This window comes from Pantherophis guttatus, chromosome 8, assembly GCF_059756535.1.
Source record: "Pantherophis guttatus breed Tessera chromosome 8, ASM5975653v1, whole genome shotgun sequence".
Taxonomy (NCBI): Eukaryota; Metazoa; Chordata; class Lepidosauria; order Squamata; family Colubridae; genus Pantherophis; species Pantherophis guttatus.
In genome coordinates this window covers 1,905,316-1,922,788 of record NC_142070.1, presented here as the reverse complement: position 1 = coordinate 1,922,788, position 17,473 = coordinate 1,905,316, and the positions used below count along the sequence as shown (strand labels likewise).

The 17,473-nt window shown below is 43.7% G+C and overlaps 1 protein-coding gene across 1 annotated transcript; it reads right to left on the bottom strand.

The window, feature by feature from the left end:
• Nucleotides 1-1,571: 1,571 nt before the first annotated feature.
• Nucleotides 1,572-17,303, bottom strand: LOC117658510 (C-type lectin domain family 4 member K-like). Its single transcript, XM_060692197.2, has 8 exons — nt 17,206-17,303; nt 14,290-14,360; nt 13,317-13,433; nt 9,985-10,083; nt 9,440-9,526; nt 7,964-8,115; nt 3,333-3,448; nt 1,572-1,807 (listed from the first exon to the last, which is right to left on the bottom strand). The coding sequence occupies exons 2-8, from the start codon at nt 14,327-14,329 to the stop codon at nt 1,651-1,653; spliced, it is 768 nt and encodes a 255-aa protein (XP_060548180.1). The 5' UTR covers nt 14,330-14,360; nt 17,206-17,303; the 3' UTR covers nt 1,572-1,650.
• Nucleotides 17,304-17,473: the final 170 nt, after the last annotated feature.

Below are 17,473 nucleotides of genomic sequence, written 5' to 3'. Positions count from 1 at the left end.
TAACAAAATATGTATAACATCTTTCTCTTTCATTTCTTTTTCTTTTTCTCCCTTCCCATTTTTATTTTTGCCTTTTTCTTTCTCCTTTTTTTCTTTTGTGTTTTAAAATCTTGAACTCTCCACTTTTGCCCTAAATTTCCCATTGTTTGCACCTATCTTTTTTGGTGAGGAAAAGAAAAAGAAATCTCCCTCTGCCTCTGAGCAATTTTGCCTGGTTGCAGCAAACAGCCTGCTTTACTTTCAGTTTTGTTTTCAGCATAGCTTGATTAGCACAAGGGGGAGGGAATCTGCTCCAGCACTCTTTGCAGCAAGCAGCAGAGCCCTGTGCAAAACAGCTGAGAGCAAATCAGCTGAGAGTTGGGAGGCCAATCTAATCAACTTGTGCTAATTAGCCTATGCTGAAGCTGAAAGAAGCAGTTTTTTCTTGCTGTTTGCTTGCAAGGAGGTAACTGCTGCGAGGCACAGGCCAAAGGGTGGGGACCAGTGGGTGGGCAGGACTACATTTGGTGTATAAAAAACAACTAAATTTTCACCCTCTTTTGGGGGGGGAAAGGTGCATCTTATACTCCGAAAAATATGGTAAATCATGAGCCTCGAGCCAAGCTTCAAAAGAAATCCAGTTATTTATTAGGAGCTTCATGTCGGCATGTTCCAAGTGAAGCCAGCTCTGACCTCACGTAATTCACGCCCTGGCTCTGACCCTGTTTCCCCCTCCCTGCAAGGTGTGTCATCAGTCACATTCCCCAACGAAGCAATTTCGTGGGTTGTAGAGTCCCTCCCTCCAGCCACTAGGTATCCGTGGAGATGACCTTGACAGAGAGATGGCTGGAATGTGCTTTTGTTTTGACTGAAGTGTGATTGCCTCACTGCAGTTGTGAGGCTCGGTTCCCCATCCCCCTGCCTATGGCAACCCGAGAGGCGGTCAGGAATGCTTCGCGAGTTGACACCTCCTGAAGAGGGAGGACTAATAACATTCCCTGCCTCCCTGCTCTGGTGGGTCAGGTGGACGCAACTGGGAAAAGAGAGTCCTTCAAATAACCTGGTCCTAGGCCATGTAGGGTTTTAAAGATGACAACCAGCATCTTGAATTGGACCTGGAAGCAAATCAGCAACCAATACTGTCCCTGCAAGAAAGTGACACATGTGCAAATCTAGACTTGCTAAAAACCACGTGGGCCAATGTATTTAGAACCAATCAAAGCTTCTGGATACCTTTCAAGGGCAGCCCCATCTGGAGGGCCTTGCAGTAATCAGGACGGAGGTTGCTTGTGCTATGAGTGACTGTGAGCAGGGCTTGTTGGTCCAGGAAAAGGTGTGACTGATGTACAATCTGTAGTTGCTTAAAGGGTTCAGGTTTCTATATGCTTCAGAGGGAGTCTTCCCAGTGAACCCTGAATAATAAAGGCTGCAAAGAGCCTTGATTATTTATTCTGGATTTTCATTCTGTACCACTAATTCAGCAAACCACAACTTATCACATCTCAATACACTTTTTCATATGGTTTAAGATATATTTTGTCAAGATGATAAGAGCAGGTAGGAAGCTGGCAGAGAAAAGGAAATTGGCAAAATTTGGTTCACACAATGGATTTATTAATGCCATTGCAGCTGGGATTGGAGATTTTATAATGAGATTCCACTGTACATTAGCTAGTACATCCACCTGCGCTTTGGCTCCAATTTACAACAAAAGTATCTTGCCTCGTTACAAGGAGCATCATGCCAACAGAATTTATTAGTGCAGGGAGGTATGGCGACAACGCAGGTTTCTCTCTGATGACCATCAGGCTGCCCTGGATACCAGAAACTGAAAAAAGAGCAATACTCATCAGTCCCTATCTTGCTCTAGAATGGATAGAGATAGATCTAGAGAAGAAGATCTAGAGATATAAATGTAGATATCTAGATCCAGGTTTAGATTTGCTCCAGATCTAGATTTATTTTAATAGTTCAATAAATATCCCCTTCTGCCACCAAATCACTGTCACAATGGGTTATCCCATTGTTGGATTAGGGTTTTCTCTCTGTATGAAATAGAAAACCTGTTACTGGCAAATTTACAGCAGGGCGTTGGGGGAGGGGGTGAGTGGATATTTGAAATTCAACAGGAGGTCCCTAGGGACTTCCAGTGGTCAAGGGTAAGGGGAGATGTTAGGGGTTATATTTCACCTTGTCAGATCTGTGGCAGAAGTTGATCTAATAAAAGAGAATCTTTGTAGCTCAGGGTTGAAATGGTGCACTCTGAGCGTCATTGTTTTCTTGCAGACATTTCATTACCCAACTAGCTAACATCATCAGGGCTAGTGCCATCTGATGGTGTTACCTAGTTTGGGTAATGAAATGGCTGCAAGAAAACAGCCAAGCTCAGAGAGCACCAAGGACCCTTCAGAAGAAGATCTGTTCCCAGAAAGTACGTGGCCTGCTGCAGCCTCTGGAAACCATTTCAGGACGAGGGCCACTGTATCACTGGATTTTATTACCAAACTTCCCAAGGGAAGGGATGCTACAGCATCCGGTTAGTGGTGGATTTATTTACCAAATCGGCCTTGCAAAGACATAGCTCAGGAACCAGCCCAGTTCTTTCTGGACAATGCTTGTAGATACAAAGGGTCGGCCAATCAGGACCTTTTGGACCCAGGCTAGATTTTTCTGGGTTGGGGCCATGGCTGATTGGTCCATGCTTCTGTCAGCAGACTCCCAGAATTTCTGGGGATCCGACCCCCCTTCTTGCAGCCCCATAATGATTTCCTTGTCTCCAGCAAGAGCCCGTTTGCTAGCATGGTGAAAGTGCTGGCCTAGAAACCAGGAGATGGTGAGTTCTAGTGCTGTCTTAGGCATGAAAGCCGATTGGCTGACATCGGGCCAGTCACTCTCTTCCAATGCAGCCCACCTCACAGGGTTGTTGTGAGGAAAATAGGAAGCAGTATTAGGTATGTCTGCCACCTCAAGTTATTTATCAAAGGTGGGATAAAAATCAAATAAACAAACTTGGATTCTGTTCCTCAACCACCCTGATTCTGAAATGGCCCTTGGGTGCTTCTGATTCTGTTGATTGATGTGGTTTGTTAGACTTCCTGCCTTTGTGTGACCATCTGTGGCTGTTCACTTGAGATTGTGCTTTGCACTGCACCGACAATCGTGGTTAGCAGCAGCTCTCCTGCTACGTACATTCCTGTTGCTTGGTTTGACCTCCACGTTGCCACTCACTTATCATGATGTGTAAATCCAACAACTGGTCTGCCAGGACTGAGGCTGGCCTTGGGGGGAGGATGGTAGGCATGAAACTCTGATGCACAACTTGTCACATAAGTAGATTTTGTTTGAAAACTTACTTTTCTTTTGGAATGTCTCCATTTATCCATATCAGGTCATCAGTAATATTATCTTTCTTGTAGAGTCCAAGCCAATAGTCGTGCTTATTTTTAGTTACCATTTCATTTATAAAGCCCTTGAGGAGGGAAAATTAGGTGTAGATAGATAGAAGATGGATGGATGGATGGATGGATGGATGGAGTTAGAAAGGAAGGACAGGAAAGAAAAGAGGGGGGGGGGATAGAGATAAAGTTTAGTGGAAATTGAAAGGCTTAAGAGAGGAACATATGTGGCCCATGATTCATCCCGAGACCCCTTCCCAACTTTCAGGGGCTTTGACAATCTATGGCAGGGGTGTCAAACTGGATTTCTTCAAGGGCTGGATCAGCATTGTAGTTCTCCAGGGAGCGCAGGGGAGGGGAGATGGGACTGATGCCTCCTGCAGCACCTTGCTGGCCAAAACGGGGCAAGGGAGCAGTGCACTGACAGACACACTGCAGGCTGGTCCTTTGATATTTCCAGGCCAGCCTCACGGGCTGGATTTAAGCACCCTGCGGGCTTCATCCGGCCCTCGGGCCTTGAGTTTCCCTGATCTATGAGATAAAGCAACAGTCGTTTGGTGAAAAACACTTTGGTGGAACACACTCTTCCTGTGTTTTCAGATTACAACTCCAAGGATTAACAAATAACAGAATAACAGCTTTGGAAGGGACCTTGAAGGTTTTCCAGTCCAATCCCCTGCCCAGGAAGGAATCCCTATACCATTTCAGACAAATGTCCAATCCTTCTTAAAAACCTCCAATGTTGGAGCATCCACAAGTTCTGGAGGCAAGTTGTTCCACTGATTAATTGTTCTCTCAGGAAATTTCTCCTTAGTTCTAAATTGCTTCTCTCCTTAATTAGTTTCCATCCATTGCTTTTCTGTCTTTAGGAGTTTTGGAGACTAGCTTGACTCCCTCTTCTTTGTGGCAACCCTGAGATATTGGAAGACTGCTATAATGTCACCTCTAGTCCTTTTCTTCGTTAGACTAGATTTACCCAATTCCTGCAACCGGTTTTTATATGTTTTAGCCTCCAGCCTTCTAATCACCTTTGTTGCTCTTCTCTGCACACTTTCCAGTCTCAACATCTTTTTTTATATCGTGTTAATCAAAACTGGACGCAATATTCGATATGGTCTTACGAAGACATTATAAAGTGGTATTGACACTTCTCGTGATCTTGATTCTCTCCCTCTGTTAATGCCGCCTAGAACTCCATTGGCGTTTTTGGCAGCTGCAGCACGTATTTCAGTGATTGTCCACTAGGACCAAGATCCCACTCAGAGTTACTATTATTGAGCCAATTAGCCTCAATAGTAGATTAGGGTATAAGGAAGGGGTTTAGGATATGAGGTTCCAGCTCCTCCTTCCTTCCTTCCTTCCTTCCTTCCTTCCTTCCTTCCTTCCTTCCTTCCTTCCTTCCTTCCTTCCTTCCTCCCTCCCTCCCTCCCTTCTTTCTTTCTTTCTTTCTTTCTTTCTTCCCATCCCCCCTCTCTCTCCCTTTCTCTTTCGTGGACAAGATTTCTGAAAAGCAATATGGCACCACTTCTAAAATGTTCAGAACTGTTTACAGCCTGGCAAAAGCATGTAGACCAATTTCAAGCAAAGAAGAATTGATAGAATTGCAAACTGAAAATGGAGTAGATCTGGGAATAGGATTGCATTCAAGGCCAACAGTTGTGAAAATAATTGAATGCATTGCAAACGAAATTAAAACCGAAATGTTTACCAGCATCATTGTACAGAATCTGAAAATATGTTTGATCATTGACGAAGCCTCAACATATCCTACAAACCAGTTTTGATAGTTTTCGTAAAAATTGAGGACTCAGAGGACCCACCAACAATTTTTGTCAAGCATGTTGAATTGAAGAAACAAGATGCAGACACAATATGTTCTGCAGTTCTGGAAAGTTTACATAAGGTTGGGTTCACCCAGAACTACCTACAAAAAAATTAATAGCATTTTGCTCTGATGGTGCCAGTGTTATGCTTGGGAGAAAATCTGGAGTGAACACCAGAATAGCAAAAGAGTTTTCGAACATCATCATGTGGCACTGCTTGAACCATCGGCTCCAACTTGTTTTAGATGACTCCATAAAGGAAATAAAGCAAGTAAATCATTTTAAAATATTTATTGATAAGATATGCTCTATTTTTCAGCAATCCAATAAGAACCGAATTGAACTTGATGAAATATCCAAAGAATTTGACATTAACATTGTAAAGATTGGTAGAGTTTTTGGGCCAAAATGGGCTGCCTGTAGTTTAAGGGCAACCATAGATGTGTGGTGTGTTTATCCAGTGCTACATCAGTATTTTCATGCGAATGCAAAATACTCAGGTATGGCTGCCCATTTGGAAAATAAATATTTTTTAAATGATTTGGCATTGGTTGTGAGGGATCTCACGAAGATCGATGGTTCATTGAGGGCGCTTCCAAGAAAAAGCAGCATGCAAGGATGCAATCAAGTTGAATCTTTATTTAGAAGTAAAGTAGAGTAAAATGAGTTCCCTGGCATGGAGGCATCCATGCCTGGATTGAGCCCGTGGTTCAGTCCTGTAGGAAGTTAGAACAAGAGCACAAAGAGCAGCCCCTGTGCGGGGATTCTTATAGGGGCCCCTGGCCCCTCCCTTACCAATGTGTGAGGGGGGCGGAAGGCCATTAACTCTCCCCAATGGGGCTGCAGGGGCTGGAGCCCCTTGACCCACCAGTGGGATCAAAAGTCCCTCTTTGCTCCCATCTGGTGGCCTTTTAAGAAACTGCCATGGCTGGCACAAAAACACCTAACATTGGTGATCAATATTCTGGAAGAAATCTCACTTCTTTCAATTGCACTTCAAGCAAGCAATAATGAACATCATAAAGGCTGGTGAGAAGATCAATGAAAGCATTTGAACTGCTTACGAAGGGAAAAGGTCCATACGAAAGAAAACGGACTAATTACTTCAGAAACCTTCAAAAATATAAACTTTGTAGAAAATCTTAAAATTTGTTGGACTTCATTGGGAAAAATGTTTAGGAAGCATCATAACAAATTTGCAGAAAAGGCTAATGGACTGGGATTTTGTAGAAGTAGTAGTTCCATGGACAGCAGTTGAAGAACAACTGCGCACATTTGGTGACATTTTCAATTACAACATTAACATCAATGACTATAGAGATTTTGTGGAGAATGTGTTAAAAGATTCGAAGAACTATGCAATTCCTGTCAGTATTAAAAAAGCAAAAGATATTGTCAGAAGAATTGCTGTAAGTTCTGCAGAAGTGGAAAGGGGTTTTTCAAAAATGAACTTCATATGTTCAGAGAGCAGAAGTGGCCTAACCGTTTCTAATATAACCAACCTCATGACCAGGGCCGGATTTAGATGAAAAGAGGCCCTAGGCTATTCCACTTATGAGGCCCTTTCACCTATAGTGAAAGTGTAATTTTAATTTTGCTTACAATTTGAATGTAGGCCCCTCTTGATCTTGAGGCCCTAGGCTGAAGCCTAGTTAGCCTATAGGAAAATCCGGCCCTGCTCATGACTATCAATGTTACTGGCCTACCTCTTCCAAAATGCGACCCTATTCTTGCAGTGAAAAAGGGGTTCAGAGAACACCATCGCTCAGCCGATGATCTGAGAATCAAGTTCAAGAAAAGTGGAAGTGAGGAGAGTGCCAATGAAAAAACAATGTGGAAACATCTTAAAGTTAAAGATGACTAACACTTTTATGTAAGTATTTGTGTACTTTTTTATTCTTATTTAAGTATTAAATGGTTACATTTTTATATCATGGTATATCTTCTTTTTGTAGGTCATTATTATCATAGGTGCAAAGAAGTGACATCGAAGACAACACTTTTATTGTTCTTATGTAAGTATTTGTGTACCTCTTATTGTTTTGTGTACTTTGTTTACGCTCACCCGGTCACATGACCACCCATAGAACCGGTAGGGAAAATTTTTAGATTTCACCACTAGAGTCAATCTATTCTTCAAAGCACCTGAGGGCAGGAGAAGAAGCAATGGATGGAAACTAATAAAGGAGAGAAGCAACTTTTAGAACTGAGAAATTTCCTGACAGTTAGAACAACTTATCAGTGGAACAATTTGCCTCCAGAAGTTGTGAATGCTCCTACACTGGAAGTTTTTAAGAAGAGATTGGATAACCACTTGTCTGAAGTGGTGTAGGGTTTCCTGCCAAACAGGGGGTTGGACTAGAAGACTTCCAAGGTCCGTTCCAACTCTCTTATTCTGTTCTGTTCTAAACAGTAAATAACACAAAAGCAGTTTGTCTCTCTTTTCCGCTTCCCAGCAAATTCCCTGCCTTTTTGGGTCCTAACCAGGCCTGATCAAGGATGCCCGCTGCCCACTTTCTCTCTTGCCCTTATCACTCTGCCCGCCAACACAGAGAAGCGGCTCCAGAAAGATTCAGCATCTATTCCTCCCTTCTGCCTCTCTTACTCTCACTTGCTCTCCTTCTCCTGTGTTAGGAATCCAGGCAGCTTCCTAGTTCTACCCATTTTCAATCACCAGGCAACTTATCTTCATTTTGGAAAAATAATTGAGACTTTTTCATGAAACACCCATTTTAGAAAAATGGTGACACATATGCCTGTACTCACTTGTTCTTCACCATATTTACCAATAACCAAATCTGCAGTATGCCTTGCTAAACAGTCTTCACGAGCAGCATGCCAAGTTTTCCGTACATCAGAAAAATAATAGAGATTTTTTTCAAAAGCTTGCCAGCCTGGAAGCAGTTCAGTAAGAATTTCTTTGAACCCGTAGAGAAAACAAAAAGACTGCATCAAAAATCTTACAAGCATATTCTAATTTTTAAAATTAATTTACCATTCAAAGTTAATTGTATACTTCTGTTGGAGTACAGTGCTCTTCCTAATATTTCAGGAAGTATTTTTCAGAGAGGACAGTTTTCTGTAATTTTTATTTATTAAATTTATTATGTCCATCTTATGGCTCAAGGTGACTGTGAGTGGCCATATGGTCCATTGTCCTTCCATGACGCACTGTTCCATTATTTTACTTTTTAAAATTATTTTAAATAATAATAAAACAAAACTGCAGCACCTCCTGAACACCGTTGGCATTGACAAAATGGCCATTGGTCAATTGCAAAAGGCAGCTTGACTCGGAACAGCTTACATTCTGTGCTGATTTCTTTCACACCATCAAACAAGCACATCTGCCTATCCCAAGTCCTTGGGAAGAACTCAGCAGGAGGATAAAAATGCCAAATCGAATCTGAACACCCGGCTGTGCAATAAACCAATAATAATAATAATATGTTTTTCTTCTCCTGAACAATCCTTCAGGATTAATAAATATTTGCAAATGCTACCTCTGTTCGTTCCATTTTTCAACAAAATGCTTAAATTCAGAGGTTACTTTTATGGAAAAGTCAGATACTTAAGACTCTCATGATAATGTGGTTTTTATCAACTAGTGTCTCGGAATAAAACCTAAACCCAATGCAGGTAGTCCTCGACTTATAACAGTTCATTTAGTGACCGTTCAGAGTCGCAACAGCACTGAAAAAGTGACTTATGACCGTTGCAGCATCCCCAGGATCATGTGATTCACATTCGGATGCTTGACAGTTGTAGTGCCTCAGGATCATGTGATCACTTTTTGCAATCTTCTGACAAGCAAAGTCAATGGGGAAGCCAGATTCACCTAAGAACCATGTTACTAACTTAACAACTGCAGTGATGCACTCAAGAAATGTGGCAAGAAAAGTCGTAAAATGGGGCAAAGCTCACTAAACAAATTTCTCACTTAGCAACATAAATTTTGGGCTCAATTGTGGTCATAAATTGAGGACTACCTGTATGTATTATTGCAGGCTCAATAGAAGGGTTACTGTTTGGCATTCTTGAATGTTGCTGTCTTGGTAATTATATCCCAGAGGTTTAGACTATATCTGTGCAAAAGGAGACAAAACTTACTAGCTATTTGGAAGCATCAGGTATCATAAACTTTGATTAGATGTTTGAAATTAAAGATTATAGACCACTTTGAGATTGCAGAAATGCTCTCCGATTCCTTATTCTACAGGATTGCAGACTTGATTGACTTACTCAGTTCGTTTTGTAGCTCTTCGTTCTTTAAGGTCCAGTTCAACAGGTGCAACGTAAGGAGATGAACCGCAGCAAGAATTTCCATGTCTAAAAACATGCATCAATTCAAGTCAGGAGATGTGAAGTAAAAATCTACATGTCCCAATTCTTTTAGATTTGGGGAGATTAAGGAGACCATGAGAGAAGAAGATGAAATCCTGGAAGATTTTGAATGAATGACAGTTAACGTACATGAGATCTGCAAAGTCCTCGTGCATAATTATCTCTCTAAATTTAGACCTTTGAGGATGATTTCTTCAAAGGGCAGATCGGGGTGGGAGCCAACCTCAGAAAACATTGACTATATTACGTTGGCAGCTCATACAACGGAGGGACCATGTTTCCGTGTCTTCTTACCTCAGGGCCATGTACAACAGGATATTGCTTTGCTAGGAAGTCTCTCAACTGGACATAACCAAGTTGCACCTTCTCTAGCCTGATCATAAAAGCTGCCCCATTGTACTGCAATCGAGCAGTTGTTTCTGAACTGCTGGCTCCTTGCTTACCACTTTTGCCGTGTAAACTTGGATCATATGTCAATGCAAATTGTCGAACTGAAGCCACTGCTTCTAGATGTTGCTGATTCTTTTTCAGTTCAATTTGATCTGTAAAAGGGAAAGGTGAAGAAGTCGGGTGTTAAGCTCCCATCTCAATGGTTATAATTGAATATACAATTACTTTGATTATTATTATCTGTGACAACCTAGTAGTCAACGCCTCACGGTATGCCCTGGAGAATAGGTTGACTCTCGACATGTGCAGCACCTTCCCTCCATTGGGCTTTTTCCAGAGGTATAAAGAAAAAACCTCTTGAAGAGAATAATTCTGTGGACTTGCCCCATCATTGCCCAATTTTGGTTTGATTAATTATTACAGGTAACCTTTGGCTTACAGTTAAAACAATTAATCAGTGGAACAACTTGCTTCCAGAAATTGTGAATGCTCCAACACTGGAAGTTTCTAAGAAGAGCTTGGACCACCATTTGTCTGAAACGGTATATGGTTTCCTGACTGAGTGAGGGTTGGACTAGAAGACCTCCAAGGTCCCTCCCTTTCAACTCTGTTATTCTGTTATATACTTTCTGTTACAACTACAACTGAGCCCAAAATTTCTGTTGCTAAGTGAACCTTTTGTTAAGTCAGTTTTTCCCCATTTTATGACCTTTCTTGCCACAGCTATTAAGTGAATCACTGTAGTTGTTAAGTTAGTAACACGGTTGTTAAATGAATCTGGCCTCTCCATAGACTGGATCAGAAGGTTAGAAAAGGTAATCACATGACCCCAGACACTGCAACCGTCATAAATATGAGCCAGTTGCCAAGCATTATGATCACGTAACCATGACGAGGCTGCAATGGTCATAAGTGTGAAAATGTGCTGTTGTAACAGTCACTAAATGAACTGTTGTAAGTCGAGGACAACCTGCATTTTATCTAATACATTTGTATCCAACATTCAGGGTGGTCTACAACTCTTGAAAAGTCAAATGACGGAACACAAGAATAATAGTAGTACAATGAAAACCCAAAGCAAAGGTGCTTTTTCCACCTGGAAAGTCCAAGAAACTGGACTTTCTTGGTGTTTTCCTTGAAAACATTTATGGTTAACATCATTAACCCTTTCAGCTCTCAAAATAGGGTCACCGGCATCACAGATTCGTCATGTTTCTTCCCCCAATTTTCAAACCACATCCATCTTCTTTCCATCCAACGTCCCTTCAGACGTATTCAGTAGGTAGGTGGAACAAATAAGGAGACTCCTTTGACACTCCTTTGCCAGTCTGGAGCCGGTCCGTTCTGTCCGTTCTATGGCTTCCTGTATGCAGGTTTTGTATATAGGGCACCATGAGATATTCCCTAAGATCTTCTTAGGTCTCTAAGCACAGATTGACATGATGAATACAGTCAGAGGCCTTGGCTTTCTCAGCGATCCAGCACGGAGCCCAAAAAAGTCTCCTGTTCCTTGGACTTTTCTAAAGGCACCTGAAACCTCATCTTTCCCATCGAAGGCTCTTATCGGTGCTGGATGGCCATGAGCACAATGGTAGCATGGAATATTAGAGATGCATAATCAGCTACGTTTCCTTTCTTTGGGGTTGGTATGTATGCTGGCCTCTCTCAATCGGTTGACCACTGCCTCATTCTCAGGATTGGCCAACATCGTTTGGTTCAGACCTTTACGAATTCTTGTTCTGTGGCCTACAATATTTCTGTGGGAATTCCATCGCTTCCTATAGCCTTCTGATTCAACTTGCTTCTCGTAGTAGAAATGCTTGTCAGTGGGGAATAGCTTCTAAAGTATCTTGGATGTTGACGCCTCCAGTCCACAGACTCTCAGTGCTTTTCCTTCCTGCTTTGTTTGATCTCTGTGGCATCAGATATTATTATTTATTTCATCAATTTATGTATTTATTTGCTGCCCATCTCATCACAATCGCAACAAGTCAGTTATGATTTGGAGTTTGAAACATTTTTCAAGGGTTGAGATAACTTTGGAAGACTTGCTTTTTCTTTGTTTGTTTCCATCTTCAGCCTCTTTACAGATGTCATTATAATACGGCTTCTTGAGGTCTCCTCTAACAGCTCTCTGAAATTCCTTGCTATGTTCCTTCTGGAGAGTTTCATGTTTCTTGGCTTTGGCTTCTCTTCTAGGCAAATTCCCACCATTCGGTTTTACATTCAGTTTGCTTTCTTTTGTTTCTTGATCTTTGTCAGTCTCTTTTCATATTCAGCTTAACTTGACACCTACACCTGAGCTCCCTATGGAGATTCTCAGTCGTCCAGGTCATGGTTGTCCCAAAGATGCTTTTTCCAAAAGGCAACTGGACTTTCTTGGTGTTTTCTTTGAAGACGTTCCTCTGCTCCTCCTCTTCTCGTTCTCTTCTTCAGAACTGAAGAAGTTCCTTGCTCTTCTGGTGGCCTCAACCATCAGTTTTAATGCTGTTGTCTTGTGTCTTTAATGGTGTCTCTCCATCTTCTTCCAGGTCTGCCTCGTGTTCTTTGACCTGCTCCTCTTTTTCCATATGTCATGTACGGTATGGAATCCTACGACATCCTGTCCAAGTGAGAAGCCACTGTTTTTGCTGTGTTCTTTTTTTTAATGTATCTTAAGATTGGCTCTGTGCCAATTCTCTTCTGGTCTCATTTCTGTTTTTATCTCTTCTGGTCACTCCAGCAGATTTTCTCAAACATGACATTTCGGGTGGTGACTAACTTTCATTTATGTTTTATCGTAAGTGTCCATGTTTGGCATTGGTAACTTAGGGTGGGGATGAGTGTGCATTGTAGAGATGCTTCTTTGTGCTCATCACTACTGCCTTATGTTCTTACTGTACATTGTGATATTATTAGTCACCTCAGTTGGGATGCCTTTCAAAGGAGAAATTCTGTCATTCTAGTTGGTACAAGTATCAGAGGATTTGGGATGTTGATTTACAAAGAAGTTAAATTACTAAAATATCACCAAAACTAATTTTTCCCTAAGCAGGCAAAGCAGAGCCAATAAAGTTTTCCTGAGTGTGAATGAGAGAAACTGAATGGTTCCCTGGCCTAATTTGTTGAAATCCGTGGGTGGTAGCCATAAAGGAGAACATTTGCAGCGCAGGGTTGACATGAGAGGTCCTTAGTGCTCTCTGAGCTTGGTTGTTTCCTTGAAGACATTCCATGACCTAAGTAGATAACATCATCAGTGCTAGTAAGAAGTGGGGTTTGCTCTCAGTTTATACTCAAACCACTAGAATACAGAGTCTTTTGGGAATGGGGAGAAAAATCAGTGAAGCAAATTCAACATGACCTTCAAACAAAACCTTTCTCAATCTCTTGTAAGAAGACAACTTACACAGAATGGTCATCACCACAGCAAGAATGAAGAAGAGTAAAACCAGCATTGTAGTTCTTTTTTTGCCTTGATCTGAATCCAGGAAGTTACCGAATCGCTCGAAAACATTCTTTGGTGCTGAAAGAAGACAAATGGGTCGTTTAATCAATTGTGAAGCTGACCTTTCCTTTTCCCCTGACCGCTGCCCTTTCCTGGAAGGTGGTCTCATGCATTCCAGGCAAAGGACCCCTCCCTTTGCCAAATGGCCCAAGTGTTGCAACCTTCAACAGAGACAGAAATGCTGAGCAACTTTCTAAGCCCATGCAGTGAGATGCTGGGAGGTGAGAACTCTACTTTTGCCACCGATGGGAAGACTTCACATCTGGAATTCTTTTTTTAACATAAGTCAGGTTAGAGGGAGGGAGGGAGGAGTTGCTCTAGATGGTTTCGGGAGGTCAAAAGAAGGTGTTCCTTAAAAGAGGTCTCCTTTTGACTGGACTCCCCTATGTTTACTTGTGGCCCGTCTCTAACAGCTCTCATTGCAGCTCCTCCGTCTCTATCTGTAAATGCCCTCTCCCCCTTCCTAAGCCTTTCCTTTTCTCTTTTTGTCTCACTTCTTTGAATGGGAGGAAGAGGAGAAAGAAGAAAGAAGTTTAATGTGCAATGCAAGTAAAGTTGCTTTTCAGAAATAAGCATCCAGGAATATCCAGTAGTATGTATGACTCAGAAGCTCTGGATGGCGCACAAGGCAGCAGATGGAATATCAACATTAATCAACGCCAGGCAAAGCTGCCCATCCTCATCCTCAGCATCCAGAAGATACTATCCAAAGCACCGCCACGTCTTGCACTTAGACCCCTAAAATAATCTTTTTATGGAATTGAGTATTTTGGGAGAACACATTCTCTGGACTTAACCTCGTTGGAGGCATTAAGGAAAAGGAGGCAGCATCTGCAGAAAGTGGTAGGAAATAAGAAGAGCATAAACAACCTACGTGGAGGAGGTGGAGGCTTGGGAGGTGGTTTGGGTGCCATTTTATCTTCTTAGTCCAAATGATCATTCATCCTGTATTGGAGTTTTTAGAACATGACACAGGTTAATTAAAAAAAAACAAGTATATTCAAAAATACAATGTACTTCTTCCCCTGGAATTTTATCTTTTATGTCATTAAAAACCCAGAACTGAAGAATTTAGAGCTCTGCATGGACCACCCAACCCATATGCAGCTTGGGCCTCAAACGATCTTAACTGGCCTTGTAGTGATCCTTGGACTAGTTTACTCTGGCTGATTACTGACCGTAGAGCAGGGGTGAAATGTAATTTTTTTGCTGTGGGCGTGGCTTAATGGGCATGGCTTGGTAGTCATGTGACTGGGTGGGCGTGGCCAACTTGACATCACTCACTGTTAGAGTCAGGAGCACATTCCCTCCCCCCACTCCTTCTGCCAACCCTCCATACAAACCGCCCATTTCTGCAAAGGTAGAGCCCCCTCTCCTGCAGGGCAATCCAAAGAGGGGAGGGGGATGCTGCAGAAAAGGCCGCCTTCCACCCGTGCCGGCTCTGCGGTGTTTGGGGCTCCAAAGCAGCCCACTGGATTCCCACCCAGCCACCTGCCTCCAGCACCAGTCTGGGAACTCGGCCTGCAGAGTCCAGCACTCCAGGGGAAGGAGGCACAGCCACGGTGGCACTTCCCGGCAGCGAAGAAGCGGAGTGAGAGGGGCGGAGGCCGCCGGCGGGGCACAACCCCCCCTCCCCTGCGGGGAGAGGGCCAGGGCCAGCCACGCCACCACAGAGCCCGCGGCGGTTTCCCTTCGGCCTGGGTGCACTTGTAGTCATGCGGCCGGCTGGAGCGGAGCATGGTGCGAGGGACAGGCATATGCAGCAAGAGGCACGCCAGTGCCGCCTTGCCCACCTTCCCCACATCCATGTGCTGAGCATGGAAGGGGCAGCTGCCGCTGCTGCTCTCACCACCCTCCCTGCCACCTGACTGCAGATGTCTGCCTGCCAGAAGCAACCTCTCAAAGTAACCCTCCGCCATTTGCTTTCATTTTGTGGTGGGAGAAACACACAGAGGCTTGGAATGGCAGCACCCAGATACCTTCTGGGGCCTTTAAGAGCTCCTGAGCGGACCCACTGCCCCAGGGTGGATCCGGGCACTGCCATTCCAAGCCTGTCTGTGTGTCTTTGTTCCTGGTCTTTCGCAGCAGCCCATGCATGATGTCCCGTTCCCGACTGCCCATCTTAAAGGCACTTCGCCCCACCCCCGCTGCCCCGGGAAGGGGAGTGGGCATCTTGGAGGTTCTAGCTGCCCCAGATACCCCCGACTGGCCTGCCCAGGAGGCGCAACAGTGAGGTGGTCGTTGCCCCCGGCAGGCTTGGAATGGCAATGCCCAGATCTGCTCTGGGGCCTTTAAAAGCAGCGGAAATCTGCTGTCACGCCACACAACCCCCAAGGCAGCTCCCCCAAGCAGACCCACCGCCCAAGGAGCGCATCTGGGGGCAGCTTGAGCCAGCCCGGCCTGGGAAAGCCCAGAAGGGTTGAATTCCCGAGCTCTGGTTCAGCTGGCCGGGGATGAGACATCAGACATGGGCTGCTACGAAAGACCAGAAGCAAACACACACATATACACAATCCACGCACACATCGGTACTGGTGAAGTTTTTAGCGAGCAGCGCAGGAAGCCAGATTTGCCTTCATAGGTACGAAAGCTTCCTACAAATGGAGAAACGGCAGGAGCAAGGAAGCGCTTCTTTTTGTGCTTGCTCCTGGCATTTTTCCACTTGGAGAGGAGGAGGAGGAAGAAGAAGACTGTCACTGCGTTATTTTATTTACCAGCTCAGCTAATTATTTCTGGACTATCAGACTTTCCGTACCTTGCCAAGAATTGTTATCAAAAGCTACTACGCATGTCCATCCACCCACATTCCTTCACACTCCTTCCTTTGTTCTCTTGCCACGGATGCCGGTTGCTGGAAAGCAGCTGGCCCGAATTATTTTCAAAATGTAGCAATTATCTTTCTTAGTTAGTGAGGTGTTTTATTTTCTTTATAACAAATAAATGAGTTTTATTAGAGAACTTTTCTTCAGGTTTTCTTTTCAGAATATTGCAACTTGGAGGAAGCCTCGATCCATCCTCTAATTAAATCAGGGTGATTGTCCCAGAGCCAAACATGGGATTAATCAATGCCCTGACAAAGACAAGGGCGACAATTCCGGGTATGTGAAGCAAGGCATGAAAATCCACAACAGGAAGCTCGGGGTGAGTGAAAAGCAGCCCAGCGCTTTGTTTCTCCAGAACCGGTAGGAAAAAATGCTTAAAAAGTAAAAAAAAAAAAAAAAAAAAAGTTCCCACGATCGCGCATCGCTCAGCTGATCGTCGGAACTTTTAAAAAACTTTTTAAGCATTTTTTTACTATCGGTTCTTTGGAAGTAAAAGCAGGAAGTAACGACGACTGGGCGGGTGGGCAGAGCCTCGAGTTGCCATTGCTACCGGTTCTCCGAACCACTGGCCATCATCGCTACCTACTCGCCCGAGCCAGTCCGAACTGGGAGCATTTCACCCCTGCCATAGAGCCTTTCCTGCAAAGCCATAACTTTCCCTCCCGTTATCTAGCATGTGAAAAAGAAAATGGCTGCTGGGACCTCTGTCTTCCTTCTCCTTCATCCACATGGGAGAAAATGTTTAGGATCCTTAGATCACTACAAGGAAATTGAGCCCTGAAACCTTCGTAGAAATCAGCGGAAGGGTTTTCAAATGGTGTGAGAATTAGTAAGCCACATCTGAATCGTTTCCACAATTGGTCTGCAATCTCCCCCCCCCCCCATTTTGCAAGTTCTCCCTTGAGTCTACATGACATCTGCATGCACCCAGATGCCCAGTCAATACGGTAATTTTTAGATGTGCTTACGGTTTCAAGAATAAAGGAAGGAGATGACACAGAGGACATCCTTGTTGCTACGTGAAGATTGAAATCAGACTACCACTTGTCCAGTGCAATGGCCAAGTGGAGCTCACTTATTGTACCATATTACATCACAATGGCTTAGGCAACCAATAATCAGCAGCCACATGTGAAGGAGAGTGCCCCAAGGATGCTGGTAGCTCAACCAGTCTCACTTCACCCCACCTCATTACGCATCTTCCCGACTCAGCTCAGAACTTCTCTCAGCCTTCCA